General features: G+C 45.4%; 1 protein-coding gene across 2 annotated transcripts in view; it reads right to left on the bottom strand.

The window, feature by feature from the left end:
* GCAT (glycine C-acetyltransferase) overlaps positions 1 to 25,444 on the bottom strand; it is a 34,738-nt gene that overhangs the window by 5,935 nt on the left and 3,359 nt on the right. The window contains exons 2-9 of one of the 2 annotated variants that reach the window (XM_068117959.2): positions 23,706 to 23,807; positions 23,373 to 23,503; positions 23,170 to 23,271; positions 22,935 to 23,081; positions 16,233 to 16,393; positions 16,043 to 16,125; positions 15,769 to 15,937; positions 5,694 to 5,815 (exon numbers count right to left, since the gene is read on the bottom strand). In XM_068117959.2, the coding sequence (XP_067974060.2) occupies positions 5,694 to 5,815; positions 15,769 to 15,937; positions 16,043 to 16,125; positions 16,233 to 16,393; positions 22,935 to 23,081; positions 23,170 to 23,271; positions 23,373 to 23,503; positions 23,706 to 23,807 (1,017 nt within the window). Of the gene's footprint in view, positions 1 to 5,693; positions 5,816 to 15,768; positions 15,938 to 16,027; positions 16,126 to 16,232; positions 16,394 to 22,934; positions 23,082 to 23,169; positions 23,272 to 23,372; positions 23,504 to 23,705; positions 23,808 to 25,444 lie in introns of both variants that reach the window. The other variant, XM_068117958.2, reaches the window with a different exon arrangement.

Here is a 25,444-nt window from a genome sequence, read left to right as displayed (position 1 = left end):
CTGAACACCAACATGTACTCATTAAAACAATCTGAACACAAACATGTACTCATAAAAACAATCTGAACACCAACATGTACTCATAAAAACAATCTGAACACCAACGTACTCGTAAAAACAATCTGAACACCAACATGTACTCATTAAAACAATCTGAACACAAACATGTACTCATAAAAACAATCTGAACACATACGTACTTGTAAAAACAATCTGAACACCAACATGTACTGATTAAAACAATCTCAACACAAACATGTACTCATAAAAACAATCTGAACACCAACATGTACTCATAAAAACAATCTGAGCACAAACGTACTCGTAAAAACAATCTCAACACCAACATGTACTCATAAAAACAATCTGAACACCAACGTACTCGTAAAAACAATCTGAACACCAACGTACTCGTAAAAACAATCTGAACACCAACATGTACTCATAAAAACAATCTGAACACCAACGTACTCGTAAAAACAATCTGAACACCAACATGTACTCATTAAAACAATCTGAACACAAACATGTACTCATAAAAACAATCAACTCCAACATGTACTCGTAAAAACAATCTGAACACCAACATGTACTCATTAAAACAATCTCAACACAAACATGTACTCATAAAAACAATCTGAACACCAACATGTACTCATAAAAACAATCTGAGCACAAACGTACTCGTAAAAACAATCTCAACACCAACATGCACTCATAAAAACAATCTGAACACCAACGTACTCGTAAAAACAATCTGAACACCAACATGTACTCATTAAAACAATCTGAACACAAACGTACTTGTAAAAACAATCTGAACACCAACGTACTCGTAAAAACAATCTGAACACCAACATGTACTCATAAAAACAATCTGAACACAAACGTACTTGTAAAAACAATCTGCACACCAACATGTACTGATTAAAACAATCTGAACACAAACATGTACTCATAAAAACAATCTGAACTCCAACATGTACTCGTAAAAACAATCTGAACACAAACATGTACTCATAAAAACAATCTGAACTCCAACATGTACTCGTAAAAACAATATGAACACCAACATGTACTCATGAAAACAATCTGAACTCCAACATGTACTCGTAAAAACAATCTGAACACAAACATGTACTCATAAAAACAATCTGAACTCCAACATGTACTCGTAAAAACAATATGAACACCAACATGTACTCATGAAAACAATCTGAACACAAACATGTACTCGTAAAAACAATCTGAACACAAACATGTACTCGTAAAAACAATCTGAACACAAACATGTACTCATAAAAACAATCTGAACACCAGCATGTACTCGTAAAAACAATCTGAACACAAACATGTACTCATAAAAACAATCTGAACACAAACATGTACTCATAAAAACAATCTGAACTCCAACATGTACTCGTAAAAACAATCTGAACACCAGCATGTACTCATGAAAACAATCTGAACACAAACATGTACTCGTAAAAACAATCTGAACACAAACATGTACTCGTAAAAACAATCTGAACACAAACATGTACCCATAAAAACAATCTGAACACAAACATGTACTCATAAAAACAATCTGAACACCACCATGTACTGATAAAAACAATCAACACCAACATGCACTCATAAAAACCATCTGAACACCAGCATGTACTCATGAAAACAATCTGAACACAAACATGTACTCATAAAAACAATCTGAACACCACCATGTACTGATAAAAACAATCTGAACACCAACATGCACTCATAAAAACCATCTGAACACCAGCATGTACTCATGAAAACAATCTGAACACAAACATGTACTCATGAAAACAATCTGAACACAAACATGTACTCATAAAAACAATCTGAACACCAACATGTACTCATAAAAACCATCTGAACACCAGCATGTACTCATGAAAACAATCTGAACACAAACATGTACTCGTAAAAACAATCTGAACACAAACATGTACTCATAAAAACAATCTGAACACAAACATGTACTCATAAAAACAATCTGAACTCCAACATGTACTCGTAAAAACAATCTGAACACCAACATGTACTCATAAAAACAATCTGAACACAAACATGTACTCATAAAAACAATCTGAACACAAACATGTACTCATAAAAACAATCTGAACTCCAACATGTACTCGTAAAAACAATCTGAACACCAACATGTACTCGTAAAAACAATCTGAACACCAACATGTGCTCATAAAAACAATCTGAACACCAACATGCATTCGTAAAAACAATCGGAACACCAACATATATTCGTAAAAACAATCTGAACACAAACATGTACTCATAAAAACAATCTGAACACAAACATGTACTCATAAAAACAATCTGAACACAAACATGTACTCATAAAAACAATCTGAACACCAACATGTACTCATAAAAACCATCTGAACACCAGCATGTACTCATGAAAACAATCTGAACACAAACATGTACTCGTAAAAACAATCTGAACACAAACATGTACTCATAAAAACAATCTGAACACAAACATGTACTCATAAAAACAATCTGAACACAAACATGTACTCGTAAAAACAATCTGAGCACAAACATGTACTCATAAAAACAATCTGAACACAAACATGTACTCATAAAAACAATCTGAACACCAACATGTACTCATAAAAACAATCTGAACACAAACATGTACTCATAAAAACAATCTGAACTCCAACATGTACTCGTAAAAACAATCTGAACACCAACATGTACTCATAAAAACAATCTGAACACAAACATGTACTCATAAAAACAATCTGAACACAAACATGTACTCATAAAAACAATCTGAACTCCAACATGTACTCGTAAAAACAATCTGAACACCAACATGTACTTGTAAAAACAATCTGAACACCAACATGTGCTCATAAAAACAATCTGAACACCAACATGCATTCGTAAAAACAATCGGAACACCAACATATATTCGTAAAAACAATCTGAACACAAACATGTACTCATAAAAACAATCTGAACACAAACATGTACTCGTAAAAACAATCTGAACACAAACATGTACTCGTAAAAACAATCTGAACACAAGCATGTACTCATAAAAACAATCTGAACACAAACATGTACTCATAAAAACAATCTGAACACAAACATGTACTCGTAAAAACAATCTGAACACAAACATGTACTCATAAAAACAATCTGAACACAAACATGTACTCATAAAAACAATCTGAACACCAACATGCATTCGTAAAAACAATCTGAACACCAACATGTACTCATAAAAACAATCTGAAGACAAACATGTACTCATAAAAACAATCTGAACACCAACATGTACTCATAAAAACAATCTGAACACAAACATGTACTCATAAAAACAATCTGAACACAAACATGTACTCATAAAAACAATCTGAACACCAACATGTACTCATAAAAACAATCTGAACACCAACATGCATTCGTAAAAACAATCTGAACACCAACATGTACTCGCACATCAACAATAAGAAATGCCCATAATCTTTTGTCCAATGAAGCTCAAATAACCAATCAACACTCCCTCTCTTCCTTCAGACCTCCACCTAATCGCATCCCACAGGACTCTTTACCTCACTCTACAATCTATTGCTCCATGACCTCCCGACCTCTCAAGCCGACTCAATACTTTTGTCATATGCGGATAATCTAACCATTGCCTCACATTCCAATTTTGTCCAGGCCACGAATCAACCTTTCAGCAATATCTCTGAAAATCTTGAAAAATGGCTCGCGCTGAATGACATAACTATCTCCACTGAAATATGTTGGTGCCCTTCTCACCCGAGACGGACATTAATCGAATGTGTGTCCAACAATTACTCTCTTCAATGAACAACTTCCTCTTGGTATATTTGTATAACACACAGAACAACACCTTGGATAACACTATATGATTTTTGTCCCAACACACATCTACTTACTGTCAAGGCTAACCGCAAGATCAACACACCAAAAGCACTCCGAGGCAAACCACAAACCACAAGGCTAACCGCAAGATCAACACACTAAAATCACTCGGAGGCAAACCACAAACCACAAGGCTAACCGCAAGATCAACACACTAAAATCACTCGGAGGCTAACCACAAACCACAAGGCTAACCGCAAGATCAACACACCAAAAGCACTCCGAGGCAAACCACAAACCACAAGGCTAACCGCAAGATCAACACACTAAAATCACTCGGAGGCTAACCACAAACCACAAGGCTAACCGCAAGATCAACACACCAAAAGCACTCCGAGGCAAACCACAAACCACAAGGCTAACCGCAAGATCAACACACTAAAATCACTCGGAGGCTAACCACAAACCACAAGGCTAACCACAAGATCAACACACTAAAAGTACTCAGAGGCTAACCACAAACCACAAGGCTAACCGCAAGATCAACACACCAAAAGCACTCAGAGGCTAACCACAAACCACAAGGCTAACCGCAAGATCAACACACTAAAAGCACTCGGAGGCAAATCACATATCACAAGGCTAACTGCAAGATCAACACACTAAAACCACTCTGAGGCTAACCACATACCGCAAGATCAACACACTAAAACCACTCTGAGGCTAACCACATACCGCAAGATCAACACACTAAAAGTACTCCGAGGCTAACCAAAAACCGCAAGATTAACACACTAAAAGTACTCCGAGGCTAACCAAAAACCGCAAGATTAACACACTAAAAGCACTCCGAGGCAAACCACAAACCACAAGGCTAACTGCAAGATTAACACACTAAAAGCACTCAGAGGCTAACCAGTAACCACATATCACAAGGCTAACCGCAAGATTAACACACTAAAGCACTCAGAGGCTAACCACAAACCACAAGGCTAACCGCAAGATTAACACACTAAAAGTACTCGGAGGCTAACCAGTAACCACATACCACAAGTCTAACCGCAAGATTAACACACTACAAGCACTCTGAGGCAAAACGCAAAGCTAACTGCAAATCACCAATGCAGAGTCGGCCATTGTACGTCAGTACCCATTGTACGTCAGTACCCATTGTCCGTCAGTGCCCATTGTCCGTCAGTGCCCATTGTCCGTCAGTGCCCATTGTCCGTCAGTGCCCATTGTCCGTCAGTGCCCATTGTACGTCAGTGCCCATTGTACATAAGGACCCAATGTGCGTCAGTACCCATTGCGCGTCATTACCCATTGCGCGTCATTACCCATTGCGCGTCATTACCCATTGCACGTCAGTACCCATTGTACGTCATTACCCATTGTACGTCAGTACCCATTGTACTTCAGTACCCATTGTACGTCAGTACCCATTGTACGTCAGTACCCATTGTCCGTCAGTACCCATTGTCCGTCAGTGCCCATTGTACGTCAGTGCCCATTGTACGTCAGTACCCATTGTACTTCAGTACCCATTGTACTTCAGTACCCATTGTACATCAGTACCCATTGTACATCAGTACCCATTGTACATCAGTACCCATTGTACATCAGTACCTGGCAAAGTCTGCTTGTACAATTATTTACATCACTCGCTCCAAGACGTTTGAGAGGTTGGATGTGCACCTGGTACAGGTATAACGGTTTTCTCCCAGCATTTCATTTCCACTAATAATGTGAGTTTAGTTTAAAAGAAGAAGATAACAAGACAAACGAATCATTGGAGGAGTTACCTTGGTCTAGCATTTCTTCTGCAATTGTGCTGGTGAGCTTGGCATCACCAATCATGACCGGGCAAATCGGGTGGTTTTTACCTCCCAAGGTGAACCCAGCATCACTCATTTGAGAGCGGAACCTGCGGGGTGGATAACAATTGGAATGGGAAGAGAAGGTAACCATTCCCATCAAGTCCGGTTATCTGCAGTGAACACCTCGTCAAACCTGGGCGGGTTCCGTCTGGACACCGAAGCACCTTGGTCAGGGACAAATACCACGGACAGATTCCTCAATGGGAGTCAGATATACCACGGACACATTCCTCAATGGGAGTCAGACATACCACAGACACATTCCTCAATGGGAGTCAGACATACCACGGACACATTCCTCAATGGGAGTCAGACATACCACGGACACATTCCTCAATGGGAGTCAGACATACCACGGACACATTCCTCAATGGGAGTCAGACATACCACGGACACATTCCTCAATGGGAGTCAGAGTACCACGGACACATTCCTCAATGGGAGTCAGACGTACCACGGACACATTCCTCAATGGGAGTCAGACGTACCACGGACACATTCCTCAATGGGAGTCAGACGTACCATGGACACATTCCTTAATGGGAGTCAGACATACCACGGTCACATTCCTCAATGGGAGTCAGACATATCACGGACACATTCCTCAATGGGAGTCAGACGTACCATGGACACATTCCTCAATGGGAGTCAGAGATATCACGGACACATTCCTCAATGGGAGTCAGACATACCACGGACACATTCCTCAATGGGAGTCAGACGTACCACGGACACATTCCTCAATGGGAGTCAGACGTACCATGGACACATTCCTCAATGGGAGTCAGACATATCACGGACACATTCCTCAATGGGAGTCAGACATACCACGGACACATTCCTCAATGGGAGTCAGACACACCACGGACACATTCCTCAATGGGAGTCAGACGTACCACGGACACATTCCTCAATGGGAGTCAGACGTACCACGGACACATTCCTCAATGGGAGTCAGACATACCACGGACACATTCCTCAATGGGAGTCAGACATACTACGGACACATTCCTCAATGGGAGACAGACATACCACGGACACATTCCTCAATGGGAGTCAGACGTACCATGGACACATTCCTCAATGGGAGTCAGACATACCACGGACACATTCCTCAATGGGAGTCAGACGTACCACGGACACATTCCTCAATGGGAGTCAGACACACCACGGACACATTCCTCAATGGGAGTCAGACGTACCACGGACACATTCCTCAATGGGAGTCAGACGTACCACGGACACATTCCTCAATGGGAGTCAGACGTACCACGGACACATTCCTCAATGGGAGTCAGACATACCACGGACACATTCCTCAAAGGGAGTCAGACATATCACGGACACATTCTTCAGTGGGAGTCAGACATGACGAAAATCAAAAGGTTAGACAAACCTTGGAACCTGCTCACAGTCAACCAAGGGTCCGGGCATCACCTGCGAGATCCCACGTACCTGTGTGCTTGACAATCACCTGTCGTTGTAATTCATGTAAATGTACGTCGATGTCTCGTGTCTTTGTCCTACGTGTGATACAACCCATTTGTACGAGCAACACCGGGACAGTTATTTGTTCGAAATAACGAGGTTCGATATGAAGAAATAAATAGGAACAATTCCCCTGCGCTCACCTGGTGGAACCAGGGAACCACAGCTAGGTGTGGATGACCCACAAAAGACAACCTCGCCGATGGTTTGAACAAACTTGTGAAACCACCAGGCCCAGGTGATTCCGACCAGGTTACATCGAAATCAGGTGAATACTTTTTCAGAAATCAAAAGTACCGATCCCACATTGGTCGTGACCGTTGATCTTTACATTCACCTTCTTAATATGGGATCTTTGATGGGATTTGGAAGAGATCAGGATGCCTTGGTTCTCAGACGTTTATGCAGCACAGGTGATGAAGGTTGTGGTGAAGTTTCATCAGAATCGTGCGTGTGGTTTCGGATAAGAAGATCCGAGTCTTTACCGACTCTGACGGACACCGAGCGATGCTCACACCTCACCTGAACTATGTTCCATGCTAAAAACAGGTAATTGCTGCTCACCTCACTGATAAAATAAATAACTCATTCATTGGCACATTCGAGTGGATGATTGGCACATTCGAGTGGATGATCTGCAGGATGATTGGCACATTCGAGTGGATGATCTGCACATTTGAGTGGATGATCTGCACATTTGAGTGGATGATCTGCACATTCGAGTGGATGATCTGCACATTTGAGTGGATGATCTGCAGGATGATTGGCACATTCGAGTGGATTATCTGCAGGATGATTGGCACATTCGAGTGGATTATCTGCAGGATGATCGGCACATTCGAGTGGATGATTTGCAGGATGATCAGCGCATTCGAGTGGATTATCTGCAGGATGATTGGCACATTCGAGTGGATTATCTGCAGGATGATTGGCACATTCGAGTGAATGATCTGCAGGATGATTGGCACATTCGAGTGGATTATCTGCAGGATGATCGGCACATTCGAGTGGATGATTTGCAGGATGATCAGCGCATTCGAGTGGATTATCTGCAGGATGATTGGCACATTCGAGTGGATTATCTGCAGGATGATTGGCACATTCGAGTGGATGATCTGCAGGATGATCAGCAGGATGATCAGCACATTCGAGTGGATGATCGGCACATTTGAGTGGATTATCTGCAGGATGATCTGCACATTTGAGTGGATGATCTGCAGGATGATCGGCACATTTGAGTGGATGATCTGCACATTTGAGTGCATTATCTGCAGGATGATCTGCACATTTGAGTGGATGATCTGCAGGATGATTGGCACATTTGAGTGGATGATCTGCAGGATGATCGGCACATTCGAGTGGATGATCGGCACATTTGAGTGGATTATCTGCAGGATGATCTGCACATTTGAGTGGATGATCTGCAGGATGATCGGCACATTCGAGTGGATGATCTGCACATTTGAGTGGATTATCTGCAGGATGATCTGCACATTTGAGTGGATGATCTGCAGGATGATTGGCACATTTGAGTGGATGATCTGCAGGATGATCAGCACATTCGAGTGGTGGATCTGCAGGATGATTGGCACATTCGAGTGGATGATCTGCAGGATGATCGGCACATTCAGGTGGATGATCTGCAGGATGATTGGCACATTTGAGTGGATGATCTGCAGGATGATCAGCACATTCGAGTGGATGATCGGCACATTTGAGTGGATTATCTGCAGGATGATCGGCACATTCAGGTGGATGATCTGCAGGATGATTGGCACATTTGAGTGGATGATCTGCAGGATGATCGGCACATTCGAGTGGTGGATCTGCAGGATGATTGGCACATTCGAGTGGATGATCTGCAGGATGATCGGCACATTCAGGTGGATGATCTGCAGGATGATCGGCACATTCGAGTGGATGATCTGCAGGATGATCACTGATCAGCAGGATGATCAGCACATTCGAGTGGATGATCGGCACATTTGAGTGGATTATCTGCAGGATGATTGGCACATTCGAGTGGATGATCTACAGGATGATCTGCAGGATGATTGGCACATTCGATTACATATTACCTGACCTTTTCATACCTGATTTAATTACATACCTGAGTTATTTAATTACATACCTGACCTATTCTATCATGAATGAATGAATTTAAATATGAATGATCGTTTTAAGGCCATTTTCCCCGCTAGAGCGGGGGTTAGCCTTGCGGGCCCCATGACAATCATGGTTCCCTGTTTGAGGCAATGTTTTTATGGCCGGATGCCCTTCCTGACGCCAACCCTTGGTAGCCTCTTACGATGCGCAGGGATACGGTGTACCTATTCTAAACCGGGGTATACACCGTGATCATTCATCCCAGCAAGCTGGTACTCAATTTGCCGACCTCGTAAGGATGACAAGCTGAGTCAACCCCCCTGGTGTTTTTTGTTTTGTTTTGTTTTTTGTATACTGAATCGAGGCTCGTGAAAGAGCTAACAATTTACTTCACAAAAAAAATCAACCAGACAAACAAAATATATCAAAAGAGGGAGCGGAAGACAAGATGGGGAGAGAAGGGGAAGCACACAAACACAACATTTGAGAGCAGGGAGATGTGTGGGAGGGAGAGGGCTTGGGGGGAGGAGGCGTGGGAAGGGGGGGGGGGTGGGAGAAGTATAAAACACAAGGACACCAAGGACTTCCAGGACAGAAGTTGGTATTTCAAAAAAGTGGATTTGGGGTGAAATTAGCGGGGGTAGAAAAGATCAAGGTTTTGGATGGGGGAAGATAAGAGATGGTGGTGAACAGCTGTTTTAAAGACGGAGGGTGGAGTGGGATTGAAGAGAGTGAGGGAGTTTGTTCCAGAGGCGGGAGAAAAGAGTAATGAAGGAGTGAAGGTGAGCAGAGAGCCTTGATTTTGGCAGTTTAACCATAAGAGGGTTGCAGGCAGATCTTGTGCGACCTGTCGGAATATTTGGGGGACAGAGCCCAGAGAGAGCTGGGGGGCAAGGCCAGAGAGGAGTCGGTAGAAGACGGAAAGACCACCAACCTGCCTGCGGTGAGTGAGTGAAAGGCCCTTGGAGTTAGCTTCATCGCGGGAGATTCCAATGATTCTGAACGCTTTGGTTTCAACAGCGTGAAGACGAGCTAGGTGTGAGGCAGGAGCACCAGCCCAGAGGGGAGAGCAGTATTCCATTGAGCTGTGGATGAAAGCCTTGTATGTGGTGAGGAGCTCAGGTGTGCCAAGGAAGGACTTCGCACGACGGAGGATGCCCAGTCGGCGACTGGCTTTGGAGGCCAGATTTGAAATGTGGTTTTCCCAGGAAAGATCATGGCAGATAGTGAGACCCAAAAGCTTGAGTGACAGAACTTCTTGGAGAGGATTATTCAGAAAGTGGATGGGAGGGTTGTCCAGTCGGTCTTTTCGGAGAGACATCATAAGAGTGTGAGATTTGTCAGGATTGAAAGACATGTTCCACTTGTTTGCCCAGTCTGTGATTTTGTCCAGGTCTGCAGAGAGTGAGCAGGCTGCAGACTGCCGATCTGAGGGATGAGGAATGGAGCGACAGAGAGTAGAGTCATCAGCAAAGAGATAGTGAGGATTTTCAAGAGAGTCAGAGAGATCATTGATGAAGACCAGAAAAAGCACAGGGCCCAGAACACTGCCTTGCGGAACTCCAGCCTGAACAGGAAGAGGAGATGAGAGAAACCCATTCAGGGTCACATGTTGACTACGACTAGAGAGGAAGTCCGCCAGCCATGCGTGGAGATTTCCATGGATACCAAAAGAGGAGAGTTTGGTGAGCAGAGCGGGGTGCCAGACCGTATCGAAGGCACGTGATATGTCAAGGGAGACAGCTCTAATTTCCTGTTTGGCATTGAGGACCTCCATCCATTGTTGAGAAAGCAGAAGCAGCACGTCCAGAGTAGAGTGACCAGGTCTGAAACCAAATTGATGATCAGAGATCAAGCCATTGGAGAAGAGGAAAGATTTCATATCTGAAGCAATGATGGATTCCATGACTTTGCTGATAATTGGGAGAAGGCTGATCGGTCTGTAGTTGCTAGGATCTGTTTTTGCACCTTTTTTGTGCAAAGCGGTGATGTTGGCTGATTTCCAAGCAGATGGCAGATGACCTTGAGCAAAAGAGAGGGTGAAGAGAACAGTGAGGGAGTGAAAGAGCGGAAGAACGGGATTTTAGGACCCGTGGGCTGATGCCGTCAGGTCCAGTTGCAGAATCAGAGTCGAGGGTTGACAGAAACTTTTCCACCTTGTCAGGAGGAAAGGACACAGAGTCCAGGAGCAGCTGGGTATGACTGGGTACGGTGGGTACAGAGAGGGATGGGTTTGGGACACAAGATTTAGAGGCAAACACAGAGTTGAGGCATTCAGCTTTTTCACGTGCGGAGTCAGCCGTGTAGCCATTTGAGGTGAGGGAGGGGATGGAGGGGGAACAAACACCCGAAACAGATTTGACCAGACGCCACCAGGATTTGGAAGAGGGAGACAGATAAGAGAGTTCGGTCCTGAGAACGGAGAGATATTGTTTCCTGGCTCTCCTGAGGGTGGACACACACTTGTTTCGGGCTTTGTTAAAGGAAATGAGATTTCCTACCGTTGGATTAGCTTTCCAGGAGACGAAAGCCAGTTGTTTCTGGGCAATAGCCTCACCACAAGATTCCGTGTACCATGGATGGGAGGAAGGGTATGACAACTGAAGACGAGATGGAATAAATCTGTGCATGAGAGAGAGCAATTTACTTTGGAAGAATTCCCAGGATGAGTTGATGTCAGAGGCGGTAGAGATGGGAGACCAGTCCAGATGATTGATGGCTGCTTGAAGACCGTGCAAGTTGGCCTGAGTGAAATGCCAGACTCGATGACGCTGAGGAGGCTCTCTGAGAATGGTCAGAGAGATGTCCACTTTAACAAGCACATGATCAGATGAGCTGATTGGAGCAGAAGAAGAGCAGCAGACATTTTCAGGGAAGTTAGTCATAACCAAGTCCAGAAGAGAAGATGCTCCGTTGACTGAGATCCAGGTCGGGAAATTGACAGATTGTGTCAGTCCCAGTGAGTCGCAGAAGTCCTTTGCTGAAGAGCCATGGCTGGTGAGAGAGGTACCCACACCCAGCCAACTGGGATGGTGACAATTTAAATCACCACATATGAGGAAGAGAGAGTTGGGATGGGCAGATAGAAGTTGGTCCATATTATCAGACAGCGAGATGTAGATGGAGTCATCACTGTTTGGTGGACGGTACAACACACATATGAACAAAAGGTGGGAGCGAAGGCGAAGCCGTAGCCAAAGGTATTCCTGGGGGTGAGGTGGAGAGAGGGCAGTGCAGGGCGAGTGAGGAAGAGTTTTTTAATAAAGATAGCAACCCCACCTCCAGGACGAGGCTCAGGTCCATCATACCGGAGGAGGGAGTAACGTGGGAGAGATACCAAGGAATCAGAGACATCATGAAGGAGGAAAGTTTATGTTTAGCAGATCACGTCTGGTTTGTCAGAAGCAACCTGTATGGAGAGATCAGTGAAGTTTGAGCGAAGGCCCCGGATGTTTGAGGTCCATACCGTTAATGAATAGGAAGGGGGAGCATCGGATACAGAACGGGGGGGGGGGGGGGTGGGGGGTAGGGTAAGATGTGGAAGAGGAGGAAGAGTTAGGGAGAGCTGTTGAAGGTGTGTCAGAGATTTCAGAATAACTTGGAGAAAGGGAAGAATGGGGCGGACAAAAGGTTTGATGGTGATTGGGTGAGGCACGGTGAGGTGTTATTTGAGGAGGGGGAAGAGTGAGGCAGAACGTTGGGGGAGATGACGGTGAAAGTTGGAAAGGGGAAGAAGCGGGGAGGACGCTTTGAGGAGGAGGGGTGAGAGGGGAGTCTAGGAGGGGAGGAGCGAGGAAGAGTCTCGGAGGGGAGGGGTGTGGGGGGAGTTTAGGAGGGAAGGGGCAAGGGGGGAGATTTGAAAGGGATGGGTGATGGGGAAGATTTGAAAGAGATGGGTGATGGGGATGATTTGGAGGGGAGGGGAAAGGGGGTAGATTTGGAGGGGAGGGGTGATGGGGAAGTTTTGGAGGGGAGGGGTGATGGGGAAGTTTTGGAGGGAAGGGGTGATGGGGAAGATTTGGAGGGGAGGGGCAAGGGGGAAGATTTGAAAGGGATGGGTGATGGGGAAGATTTGGAGGGGAGGGGCAAGGGGGAATATTTGAAAGAGATGGGTGATGGGGAAGATTTGGAGGGGAGGGGCAAGGGGGTAGATTTGGAGGGGAGGGGTGATGGGGAAGTTTTGGAGGGGAGGGGTGATGGGGAAGTTTTGGAGGGAAGGGGTGATGGGGAAGATTTGGAGGGGAGGGGTGAGATTGGATTTTGAAAAGTGTACGATTAATGGGAAACGAACATTTATTGCAAAATGCATTTCTTGAGACCTTCGAGTCAAAAATACGTTTGAGGACGCTGAAGGAGGGGTGGAGTGCTGGAGAGTTTCGGGAATGTAGAAAAGAGGAACTGTAAGAGATGGAATTTTTTTTTGGAATGAATAGATTTGGTGAGCAAGTCGAAAGCATCCTTTTATAGAAGAAGAAGAAAAAGGTGTTATAATATACGACAGAATACAGTTCTTCAGGGGAAAGTTTAAACATTTTTAACAACGTGATCACATGACCACGAACGTGATCAAAGAACGAACGAACAAATAAGAACAACGAATAAACGAATAAGAAGAGAGAAGGGAAAAAAAATTTTTTTTTTTTGAGTTGAGATTTTAAACAAGGAAGCATGGGGTGAAAAGACTGGGAAAAACAGAGAAACAGAGAACGAAAGTAATTGCAGCGCAATTGACGAACTGCTGAGAGAAAAACAAAGCCTCAAGCCAAGGTCGGACACGGTAGCCTCAGAATACGCGACACGAATTAACCGGCGATTTTGTATACAGGTATGAAAAATTAACACCGAGAATCTTACTAAAGACACACTAATAGGTACACACACCGAAAGATAGATACAGTTTCGACAAAAACACAATTGTGAAAAATTACTTAACTTCGAAAGCGTGAGCGCATGGATAGCTTCGAAGAGACGTGACCTCCAATCTTGCGCATGCGCACCATGCGCACAATGGAATTCAATTCAGGAATTTAATTCAGTGCTAATTCAGCGATCGACCGGGATTCGAACCCAGGATCCTAGCATCCCAAGCCGGCACCCTAACCGCTAAGCCAACACCAGGCTAAAATTCGAGAGTGATCTGCAGGATGATTGGCATATTCGAGTGGATGATCGGCACATTTGAGTGGATGATCTGCTGGATGGTCGGCACATTTGAGTGGATGATTGGCACATTCGAGTGGATGATTAGCACATTCTATATTTACTAAAAATTATCTTCTCAATTTAGAATGGAAAACTCGTTTTCATGACGGTCAATTTGACTTTATCACTTCCATGTTGCTCTGTGTCGGCAGAAAGAGTAATGGATTGAATCTCGTTGCTTCCCAAAGCGGTCAGCATACCTTGATGAAGGTTTATTTTTTACAAATTCCATACATTATCCTATCAATTTGTTGTTGTGTCACGCTGTCCCATGTCGTTGATGGTTATCTCCGCCGGTCGGACCACACCCCCAGGTTTTGGTTTGCACTGGCGGGATCGATGGTCTAAGGTGGCAGACAGACTGTTGGTTCTTTGCGGGTTATGCGGTTTTTACCGTGTGAGACATAATCCGTGTCTGGTGCTCACCATTAAAGCTAGGAGGTGCCTCGATTCACTTAATAGACGAGTTGGGTCCTCAATGGTGAGATTAGTTTTGCAGTCTGCCGACCTGATGAGGGGAAAATGAGCCCTCGTCGGGACGGCATGGTGCTGAAGTCATGGGGACTCACTCCTATGGAGGAGGGGTCCAATTGTATGACCGTGCATTGTGGCCCTTCGGGGTCAGGGTGCATGGGTTTTGATTGACCATGTGCTTCAGCCTTTGGGTTGAGGTGCATGTGTATGCCAATGGGACAGCCTTGATAGACGGTGTGCCTTGGCCGTGGGGTCAAAGTGCACGTCCAAGGCTGTTCAAATGTTTGATTTTTTACCTTTTTTTAATTATAAAATGGCACCTTCAAAAGAAGCAAATAAGCCCGAAATCTTGATTGGCGGCTCTGCTTGATGTTTAGCCAATGGGGACCAAATAATGAAATCTCTGTCTGTGTACAGAGTGGCCGGGGAGGTGACACTTTGGTCTCGGACTTCGGTCCACAGGAGATCGGGACAGCGCTCGTCCCGCTGTCATGTCGTTGATTAACACACACACACACACACACACACACACACACACACACACACACACACACACACACACACACACACACACACACACACACACACACACACGCACACACACACACACACACGGGTGCTGGCAGATAGTGCTCTTCCTATCGAGTACACTTCGCTCAACTTTTGACAAACTTCGACCACATGCGGACTGTCAGGAGACCCGCCATCGGTGCCGCTGCACTTTGCTCACCGCCGCGTTTTCTCTGCAATGCTCTGGGCCAGAGTTCCGTCGTCCACCAGGTTTAATGCCGCCAGGGCGCAGGCTGTGACCGGTGGTGGGAGGGCATTGGAAAACAGGTACGGACGAGCACGCTGGCGCAGCAGGTCCACTACAGGTTGTGGGCCCACGGTAAAACCACCTGCAGGAAGAAGAAAAAAACAACCATTTAAGAAGAAAGAAAAAACAATTAAAGAGACGCAAAAAAAGCAGGAACAACCATGTGGATTACCCTTCAGCATCGCACCTGCTGCCCCTCCAAGAGCCTTTCCAAGCGTAGAGTTGATTATCGTCACTTTTTCGGACACCCCCAGCAGTTCATCGACACCTCTGTACCCAAACAAATCCACGGGACATTTCATGCATTCTCTGCCTCAAACGGCCTTTCCACCTTATCATGGCAATGTGGGCATCGCTGAACATTTAACCTGTCTTACCGTCCAGTGGCGCCAATGAAGCCGGTGGCATGACATTCGTCGATGAAAACCAGAGCTTCGTAGGCTTCGGCAAGCTGACAAATCTCCCTCAACGGAGCCACGTCTCCGTCCATGGAAAAGACGCTGTCTGTCGCCACCAATTTCAGGCGAAAACCATGTGACTGCAAGCAAAACAACGAGGATGAACGGGGATAGGGAAACCAAACTCGGCTCCGTTCATGGTGGACATTTTGAGAAGGTAGTCGGGAATATCAAACTCCTGGCACAAACAAGGAGCGTGACCCTGTAATCGGCCGACACAGTGCTCCGGTCTCCTGATCCATGAATATCACATTCAACTAACTGCAAATCTTTTAAAATATAAACAAGTCAGTAGACGACGACGGTTCACGAGCGAGCGGTGTTCAATGACAAAAGGACGGACTGTAACCGAAACGGGCCCGGACAGGCCAGGCCCGGAAATGTCAAAACGAAGGTTACTGACCTTGAAATAAGATAGAAAATAATGTATAATCAGTTATGAGGTTAGTTAGCTACACAATACCGAAAATTCGGTGAAAAATGAAATGGAAATAAATAAATAAATAAATAAAAATAATGAAGAAAAAAAAATGAAAAATCGAGCTCCGTGGGGCTGGACACGTGACATTGGCCGAACCAAATACCCAAACCCCTGTCAGATTCCACCAAACCCCTCGGAGAAGATGTAGCTGGTCTCTGGTGTTGGCTGAGAGCTGAGAGCTCAGACAGACACACAGACACACACACACACACACACACACACACACACACACACACACACACACACACACACACACACACACACACACACACACACACACACACACACACACACACACACACACACACGACGAATATAGTGGTCACTTGATAACCCGTGAACCGAAAACAAAGTTCACGCAGAAGCAAAGCGACCAAATTTGGAAATCTTATTTGGGCCCACACCAGAGGGACAGAGACCAGTCAGCCTATACCAGAGGGACAGAGACCAGTCAGCCTATACCAGAGGAACAGAGACCAGTCAGCCTATACCAGAGGGACAGAGACCAGTCAGCCTATACCAGAGGGACAGAGACCAGTCAGCCTATACCAGAGGGACAGAGACCAGTCAGCCTATACCAGAGACGAGTCAGGGACAGAGACCAGTCAGGGACAGAGACCAGTCAGCCAAAACCAGAGACCAGTCAGCCTATACCAGAGGGACAGAGACCAGTCAGCCTATACCAGAGACGAGTCAGGGACAGAGACCAGTCAGGGACAGGGACCAGTCAGCCAAAACCAGAGACCAGTCAGCCTATACCAGAGACCAGTCAGCCTATACCAGAGACAAGTCAGCCTATACCAGAGACAAGTCAGCCAAAACCAGAGACCAGTCAGCCTATACCAGAGACAAGTCAGCCTATACCAGAGACCAGTCAGCCTATACCAGAGACCAGTCAGCCGACACCAGAGACCAGTCAGCTGACACCAGAGACCAGTCAGCCTATACCAGAGACAAGTCAGCCAAAACCAGAGACCAGTCAGCCTATACCAGAGACCAGTCAGCCTATACCAGAGACCAGTCAGCCTATACCAGAGACCAGTCAGCCTATACCAGAGACAAGTCAGCCAAAACCAGAGACCAGTCAGCCTATACCAGAGACCAGTCAGCCTATACCAGAGACAAGTCAGCCTACACCAGAGACAAGTCAGCCTACACCAGAGACCAGTCAGCCGACACCAGAGACCAGTCAGCCTATACCAGAGAGCAGTCAGCCTATACCAGAGACCAGTCAGCCTACACCAGAGACCAGTCAGCCTATACCAGAGACCAGTCAGGGACAGAGACCAGTCAGGGACAGAGACCAGTCAGGGACAGAGACCAGTCAGCCTATACCAGAGACCAGTCAGCCTATACCAGAGACCAGTCAGCCTATACCAGAGACCAGTCAGCCTATACCAGAGACCAGTCAGCCTATACCAGAGACCAGTCAGCCTATACCAGAGACCAGTCAGCCTATACCAGAGACCAGTCAGCCTACACCAGAGACCAGTCAGCCTACACCAGAGACCAGTCAGCCTACACCAGAGACCAGTCAGCCTACACCAGAGACCAGTCAGCCTACACCAGAGACCAGTCAGCCTACACCAGAGACCAGTCAGCCTACACCAGAGACCAGTCAGCCTACACCAGAGACCAGTCAGCCTACACCAGAGACCAGTCAGCGTATACCAGAGACCAGTCAGGGACAGAGACCAGTCAGCCTATACCAGAGACCAGTCAGCCTATACCAGAGACAAGTCAGCCTACACCAGAGACCAGACAGCCTATACCAGAGACCAGTCAGCCTATACCAGAGACCAGTCAGGGACAGAGACCAGTCTTATTTGGGCCTACACCATGTTGAGGAATTTAAACAGACTAAAATGTCCACACCAATAGCAATTTTGAAGATTTAATTATTTGGAGGAAATTCACTCAGAATAGAACAATTATTACAATAAAATACTTTGCCGGTGTATATGGACAGGACTCAACACGAACTTTCCAGGAATCTCCTGTCGATTCAGCTGACTTCACTCCCTTTATAGTGAATGAGGACAAAGGATGAGACATGGTCAGGTTGTCTTAAAAGTGGCAGGAAGTAGGGAGGAGGTGATCTGAGGATGGGGAGTTCTTGATAATACTCAGTCAGACATTATCTCACCAGTTGGACAACAAGGAACATAATTCAATCATAGAAGGTAGGAGCACCAGAAGATGTTTGTTTTGGAAGACAAAGTATTCACAGCTCCTATTCCCAAGTTGGTATTTACACATGACTGCAAAGAGAGCGATATGTAGATGTCTTTCCATCACAAAAGCAACTCCTTGATGCCGAACAAAGTCTGCAAGTTATACTTTTAAATCCCTGAACTCGGTTAAAATATATTTGTATTTAATACATACATACATATATATATATACAGTCACGTGAAAAAGTAAGTACACCCCATGTAAAGTTTTGACTTTTTCAACATATTTCAACAAACAGCTATTTGATCTTCATTTCAACAATATTGACAGATAAAGGCGATATAATATAACAAATATCATGAAACATTTACATTTTGTAGTCCATTGTATAATTTAAATAAACATAAATGCAAATTTCGCATGTGGAAGAAGTAAGTACACCCCTACATTTATCACTACTTCAAATACCTAAAATTAGAATCAGGTGCACCAGCTCAGGTACAAATGATGAGAACATCGTTAGAGAGGATCTTGGAGGAACCTGTCTTATTTAAACCTCAGACATTTAGTTTGGTTTGCTCTTTGTTGTTGAAGTGTGCGGCGTCACCATGACTAGATCAAAAGAGCTCTCTGAGGCCTTCAGAAAGAAGGTTATAGATGCCTACGAGTCTGGGAAGGGATTTAAAAAAGATCTCCAAACAATTTGAAATCAATCATTCGACTGTGCGGAAGATCATCTACAAGTGGAGAAGATTCCAAACAACTGCCAACTTGTTCAGACCAGGCCGCCCCAGCAAGTTCAGCCCGAGAGCAGACCGCAAGATGCTCAAAGAAGTCTATAAGGACCCCAGAATGTCATCACAGGACCTACAGGTAGCTCTTGCCACTGTTGATGTCAAAGTGCATGAGTCCACCACTAGAAAGAGGCTGCACAAATTTGATCTACATGGGAGGTGTGTCAGGAGGAAACCTTTGCTGTCCAGAAAGAACATCAGGGCAAGACTAAAGTTTGCCAATGAACACCTCGGCAAAGACCAGCACTTCTGGAACAATGTGCTCTGGACAGACGAGTCAAAGGTAGAGCTATTTGAACACAGCAACAGAAGACATGTTTGGCGAAAACCAAAGACAGCATTTGACCACAAGAACCGGATACCAACTGCAAAGCATGGTGGTGGAAATATTATGGTTTGGGGCAGCTTTGCTGCATCAGGGCCTGGGCAGCTCACCATCATAGAATCCACTATGAATTCTTCATTGTACCAGAGGGTGCTTGAGGATAATGTGAGGCCATCTGTCGGAAAGTTGAAGCTCAACCGAAGGTAGACCTTGCAACATGACAATGACCCTAAACATACCAGTAAATCCACCAAGGAATGGCTGAAAAGAAAGAAATGGAGGGTTCTGGAATGGCCAAGTCAGAGTCCGGATCTAAATCCCATCGAGATGTTGTGGGGGGATTTGAAACGAGCTGTGCATGCAAGAAACCCCTCAAACATCGCACAGCTGAAAGAATTCTGCATGGAGGAGTGGGCAAAAATTTCTCCCAGTCGATGTCAGAGACTGGTGGACAGTTATAAGAAACGCCTACTTGAGGTTGTTTCTGCCAAAGGGGGAAATACCACCTGTTGGAGCCAAGGGTGTACTTACTTTTTCCACATGCGAAATTTGCATTTATGTTTATTTAAATTATACAATGGACTACAAAATGTAAATGTTTCATGATATTTGTTATATTATATTACCTTTATCGATCAATATTGTTGAAATGAAGATCAAATAGCTGTATGTTGAAATATGTTGAAAAAGTCAAAACTTTACATGGGGTGTACTTACTTTTTCGTGTGTGTGTGTGTGTGTGCGTGTGCGTGTGCGTGTGTGTGTGTGTGTGTGTGTGTGTGTGTGTGTGTGTGTGTGTGTGTGTGTAAAAATATAATTAACCCGTCTTCTTCAAGATTCTTATAAACCGTAATACAGTATCATGTTTGAGTAATAATTCTTTGATGAATCTTTTCTGTCATCACATGTAATATTAGCGTTCTTCCCATAAGCAATATATTGGAGATTGATACCTTCATGAGGAGTTTGATAAGAGACCAGAAAGGAGATTTGTCACCATAATGTATTGTTATGAATTAGGGGTAGAGGAATATCTACATCCAGGTAGATCTGCATAGGTAGGTACTCGACTGTCATGATAGGGAATCTACCTGTAATAGGTTCTATGTTTAGCCGTATGTCGGAATAAGTTGTGTCTGTGTCCCGCCACGAGGGGGCGGGGAATGCTAATTAGTGCAGGGATTATGGGTAAAATTCCCTTGTGTGTCGTTCCCTCTGTGAGCAACCCAGTGTCCCTTATGGCAATACATCATATAGACACTTAGATAGATCCATTAGTGCACACATTAATTAATTCCCCTCCGCCACATAAAGACTTACAGGAAGAACAGGCAGGAAGCCAGTTCGGGGCACGGCCGATGGGACCGCAGCCAGCCACATCACCAGCTGGCATAGCAACAAACATCGTGCAAGGCAGGCTGTAGCTACACCCAGGAGAACGTGTGATTGGTTGGGTGAGAAGCTGGCCACTGATTGGTGAAAGGAAGGTGGAAGGAAGCGGCACACTGATTGGCCACCGACCGTGGACACCTTGGCCAATCAGTGCGGAAGGCGCGAACATTCGGCCAATCTGTGCGGAAGGTGCAAAACCACTACTTAGAAGCAGGTCGTTGATTTGAGGGAAAGGGCCGGTGACGTCAGAAGGCGGGAAAAGACCACAAAGAAGCGAGGGATTGATTGGTAACGCAAGAGAGCCGACGTCAGACCACGGAGGACAAAACGACTCGCTCGGGGAATTCTGGGTCTTCTTCCCTGTGTTCTTCCCTGCGTTCTTCCCTGGTGGTCGTTGTCGTCTTCCCTGTGTTCTTTGTGGTGCTCTTGGTGCGAGGCTTGGTGCTTGGAGCGAGGCTTGGTGCTTGGAGCGAAGCTTGGTGCTTGGAGCGAAGCTTGGTGCTTGGAGCGAAGCTTGGTGCTTGGAGCGAAGCTTGGTACTGTGAGCGAAGCTTGGTGATGTGAGCAAACGGGACCTCGCGTGCACCGATGAGCGGGCGAGCGAGGGCACATCGAGGCCTTTTCTTGGCGCCAACCAGAGTTGCGTCGGACGACACGCTCAAACATCGACCCGACTCCACTGCCAGACAGATAAGCTCGCACCCACCAACGCGCACACAATGGTTTCTTTATTTAATTCATTCCCCTGTGCTGTTATTGAAATGAGGTGTACGGGATCCCAATTTAGAATTAGTTCTTCCGTCGCGTTCTTTGTATCAAGTTCTGTAATAAATCTTTATTTTTGTAAATTGTAACCCGGATTCCCGTGTGAGTTAATTTCCTGCAGGATCGGAGCTGCCGGTGAGATCGCGCTAGGTGAGAGCTCGCCGCTTCTTCCTCTTCCTTCTTCCTCCCGTGCTTGCATAGTAAGAATCCGTAATTGATCATCGCCTCCATTAAAGTCGTTTCGCCATCCGCGAGCCCACGGTATCAACCAGAGGGATTCGCGCGACAGTATGTTATTTAACTATCTTGATAATTAAAAGGACGAGGGACAAATTTCAATTGAGGTGCCGGCAATAACTTGCCAACTCTTGAGGATAGACATCTCACCAACACTTAGAAGTTCAAAATAGACATCCACAACCAGAAGGACAAACATCTGAAGGGAAATTCGGAATAAAGAGCGAGGAACTCAAATGGAATCAAATAATGAGTCATGTCAAATTTACATTTTCATGTGTTCAACACATGAGGTCAGAATGACAGAATTCTTACGATAACAAAACAAGTTCTGACACACAATGAAAGTTCATCAACAAGTCTGAGCCATGGAACATTATCTGGTTCATTGGAACATGCCAAATGCTTCGTCCCCCGCCTCTGAACACCCATCCCCGAAGTATTCTTCATACCTGTGCTACCTTCAGTTTTTCCTCCAGATCAGCAAGATCAAGGTGTTTGTAACGGTACTTTGCAGCTTTGCAGAGTCGAATGCCATCAATGATGGACGCATGGTTCAACTCGTCCGAGAAAACAGCATCTTCAGATGACAACAAAGTCTGATGAAAGGGGAAATTAGAAAGGTCACATCGTGGATGCAACATCCGGTATTGACCGTGTCCATAGCACCAGAGCCATCGGCCTCACCTCAAAAAGAGCTGCATTTGCATCAAAGCAGCTGCTAAACAATATGGCTGCCTCCCGGCGATGGAAGGCCGCCAACTCCTCTTCCAATTGCGTGTGCAGCTCCTGGTTAGGAACAAAGAGCACTTTTTTATGGAGAAGGAAACTTGCTCGGTCCTGACGGGCACAGAAACCATCGTGTACACGTGGGGACAAACCAGACTCACTTGTGTGCCGCAGATGAACCGCACGGAGCTGAGACCTGCGCCGTAGCGCTCCAACGCTCGCTGCCCTGCAGCGACCACCTCTGGGTGGCTGGACAGACCCAAGTAGTTGTTTGCGCAGAAGTTGAGAAGTCCTAGAGACGATTAAAAAATGAAAGCAAATTCGACACCACCTCTCGAGCCGCAGCCACAAAAGCACGTGTGTGATTGTGGTTGCTGTAGATCAACGGAAGTGGTCACAAAACATCAAAAATAGAGTTATTCTCGTTCTGTGTACAGGAAGACAAGAGTAAATGCTGCAGTTAGTGTAAACAGGAACCCTCTTGAATGCCTCACCTGCATCGTGTCCACGTATGTCGATCTGTACAGCCTGAGCACTCCTCAGAACTCGCTCGGATTTCCACGTACCTGCGATATGGATCTCCTCCAGCTGCTGTTCTAAATGGCAAGCACAGACAAACCTCACCAAGACACACAGACAGCAGCAGCCACATGGTATACGAGCAGGGGTGTTGTCCTGCCAAAGGACACTGGAAACCATCCGAGGTGGAGTTTAGCTCCGTAACAGTTTTAAAAAACAAAACACACACATTCACCATCAGTTAAGTTATTGTGCTTCGTCCACTTTCATGTCTTTCAAACTCATCTCACTCCTCTGGCCAAATAAATGGGGTCAAACCTCATCCCAAAGCTTGTCCCATAGCTTGTCCCAAATCTCGTCCCAAAGCTCGTCCCAAAGCTCGTCCCAAAGCTTGGGTATGTCAATATGTTGGACGTCCACTGTCTAGGGAGCGATATTAGAACAATGCAGGTTATTACCCTCGCATGAGGAGAGGGTATTACATTTGGGTCTGTTTGCTTGTTTGTTTGCTTTTCTGCTTGTCTGTTTGCTTGTCTGTTTTGGGTCTTTGTCTGTTTGTCTGTTTGCTTGTTTGCTTGTCTGTTTGCATTACATTTGGGTCTGTTTGTCTGTTTGCTTGCATGTCTGTTTGCTTGTTTGCTCGTCTGTTTGCTTGCTTGCTCGTCTGTTTGCTTGCTTGCTCGTCTGTTTGCTTGCTTGCTCGTCTGTTTGCTTGCTTGCATGTCTGTTTGCTTGCTTGCTCGTCTGTTTGCTTGCTTGCTCATGTTTGCTTGCTTGCTCGTCTGTTTGTCTGTTTGCTTGCATGTCTGTTTGCTTGCTTGCATGTCTGTTTGCTTGCTTGCTCGTCTGTTTGCTTGCTTGCTCGTCTGTTTGCTTGCTTGCTCGTCTGTTTGCTTGCTTGCATGTCTGTTTGCTTGCATGTCTGTTTGCTTGCTTGTCTGTTTGTTTGTTTGCTTGCATGTCTGTTTGCTTGCTTGCTCGTCTGTTTGCTTGCTTGCTCGTCTGTTTGCTTGCTTGCTTGTCTGTTTGCTTGCTTGCTCATGTTTGCTTGCTTGCTCATGTTTGCTTGCTTGCTCGTCTGTTTGCTTGCTTGCTCGTCTGTTTGCTTGCTTGCATGTCTGTTTGCTTGCTTGCTCGTCTGTTTGCTTGCTTGCTCGTCTGTTTGCTTGCTTGCATGTCTGTTTGCTTGCTTGCTCATGTTTGCTTGCTTGCTCGTCTGTTTGTCTGTTTGCTTGCATGTCTGTTTGCTTGCTTGCTCATCTGTTTGCTTGCTTGCTCGTCTGTTTGCTTGCTTGCTCGTCTGTTTGCTTGCTTGCTCGTCTGTTTGCTTGCTTGCTCGTCTGTTTGCTTGCTTGCATGTCTGTTTGCTTGCTTGCTCGTCTGTTTGCTTGCTTGCTCGTCTGTTTGCTTGCTTGCTCGTCTGTTTGCTTGCTTGCATGTCTGTTTGCTTGCTTGCTCGTCTGTTTGCTCGTTTGTCCGTTTGTCTGTTTGCTTGTTTGCTTGTCTGTTTGCTTGCTTGCTCGTCTGTTTGCTTGCTTGCTCATGTTTGCTTGCTTGCTCGTCTGTTTGCTTGCTTGCTCGTCTGTTTGCTTGCATGTCTGTTTGCTTGCTTGCATGTCTGTTTGCTTGCTTGCTCGTCTGTTTGCTTGCTTGCTCGTCTGTTTGCTTGCTTGCTCGTCTGTTTGCTTGCTTGCTCGTCTGTTTGCTTGCTTGC

This window comes from Myxine glutinosa, chromosome 5 (assembly GCF_964187855.1).
Source record: "Myxine glutinosa chromosome 5, kmMyxGlut1.1, whole genome shotgun sequence".
Classification (NCBI taxonomy): domain Eukaryota; kingdom Metazoa; phylum Chordata; class Myxini; order Myxiniformes; family Myxinidae; genus Myxine; species Myxine glutinosa.
The sequence above is the reverse complement of the archived record's forward strand: the minus strand, read 5'-3'. Positions and strand labels throughout refer to the sequence as shown.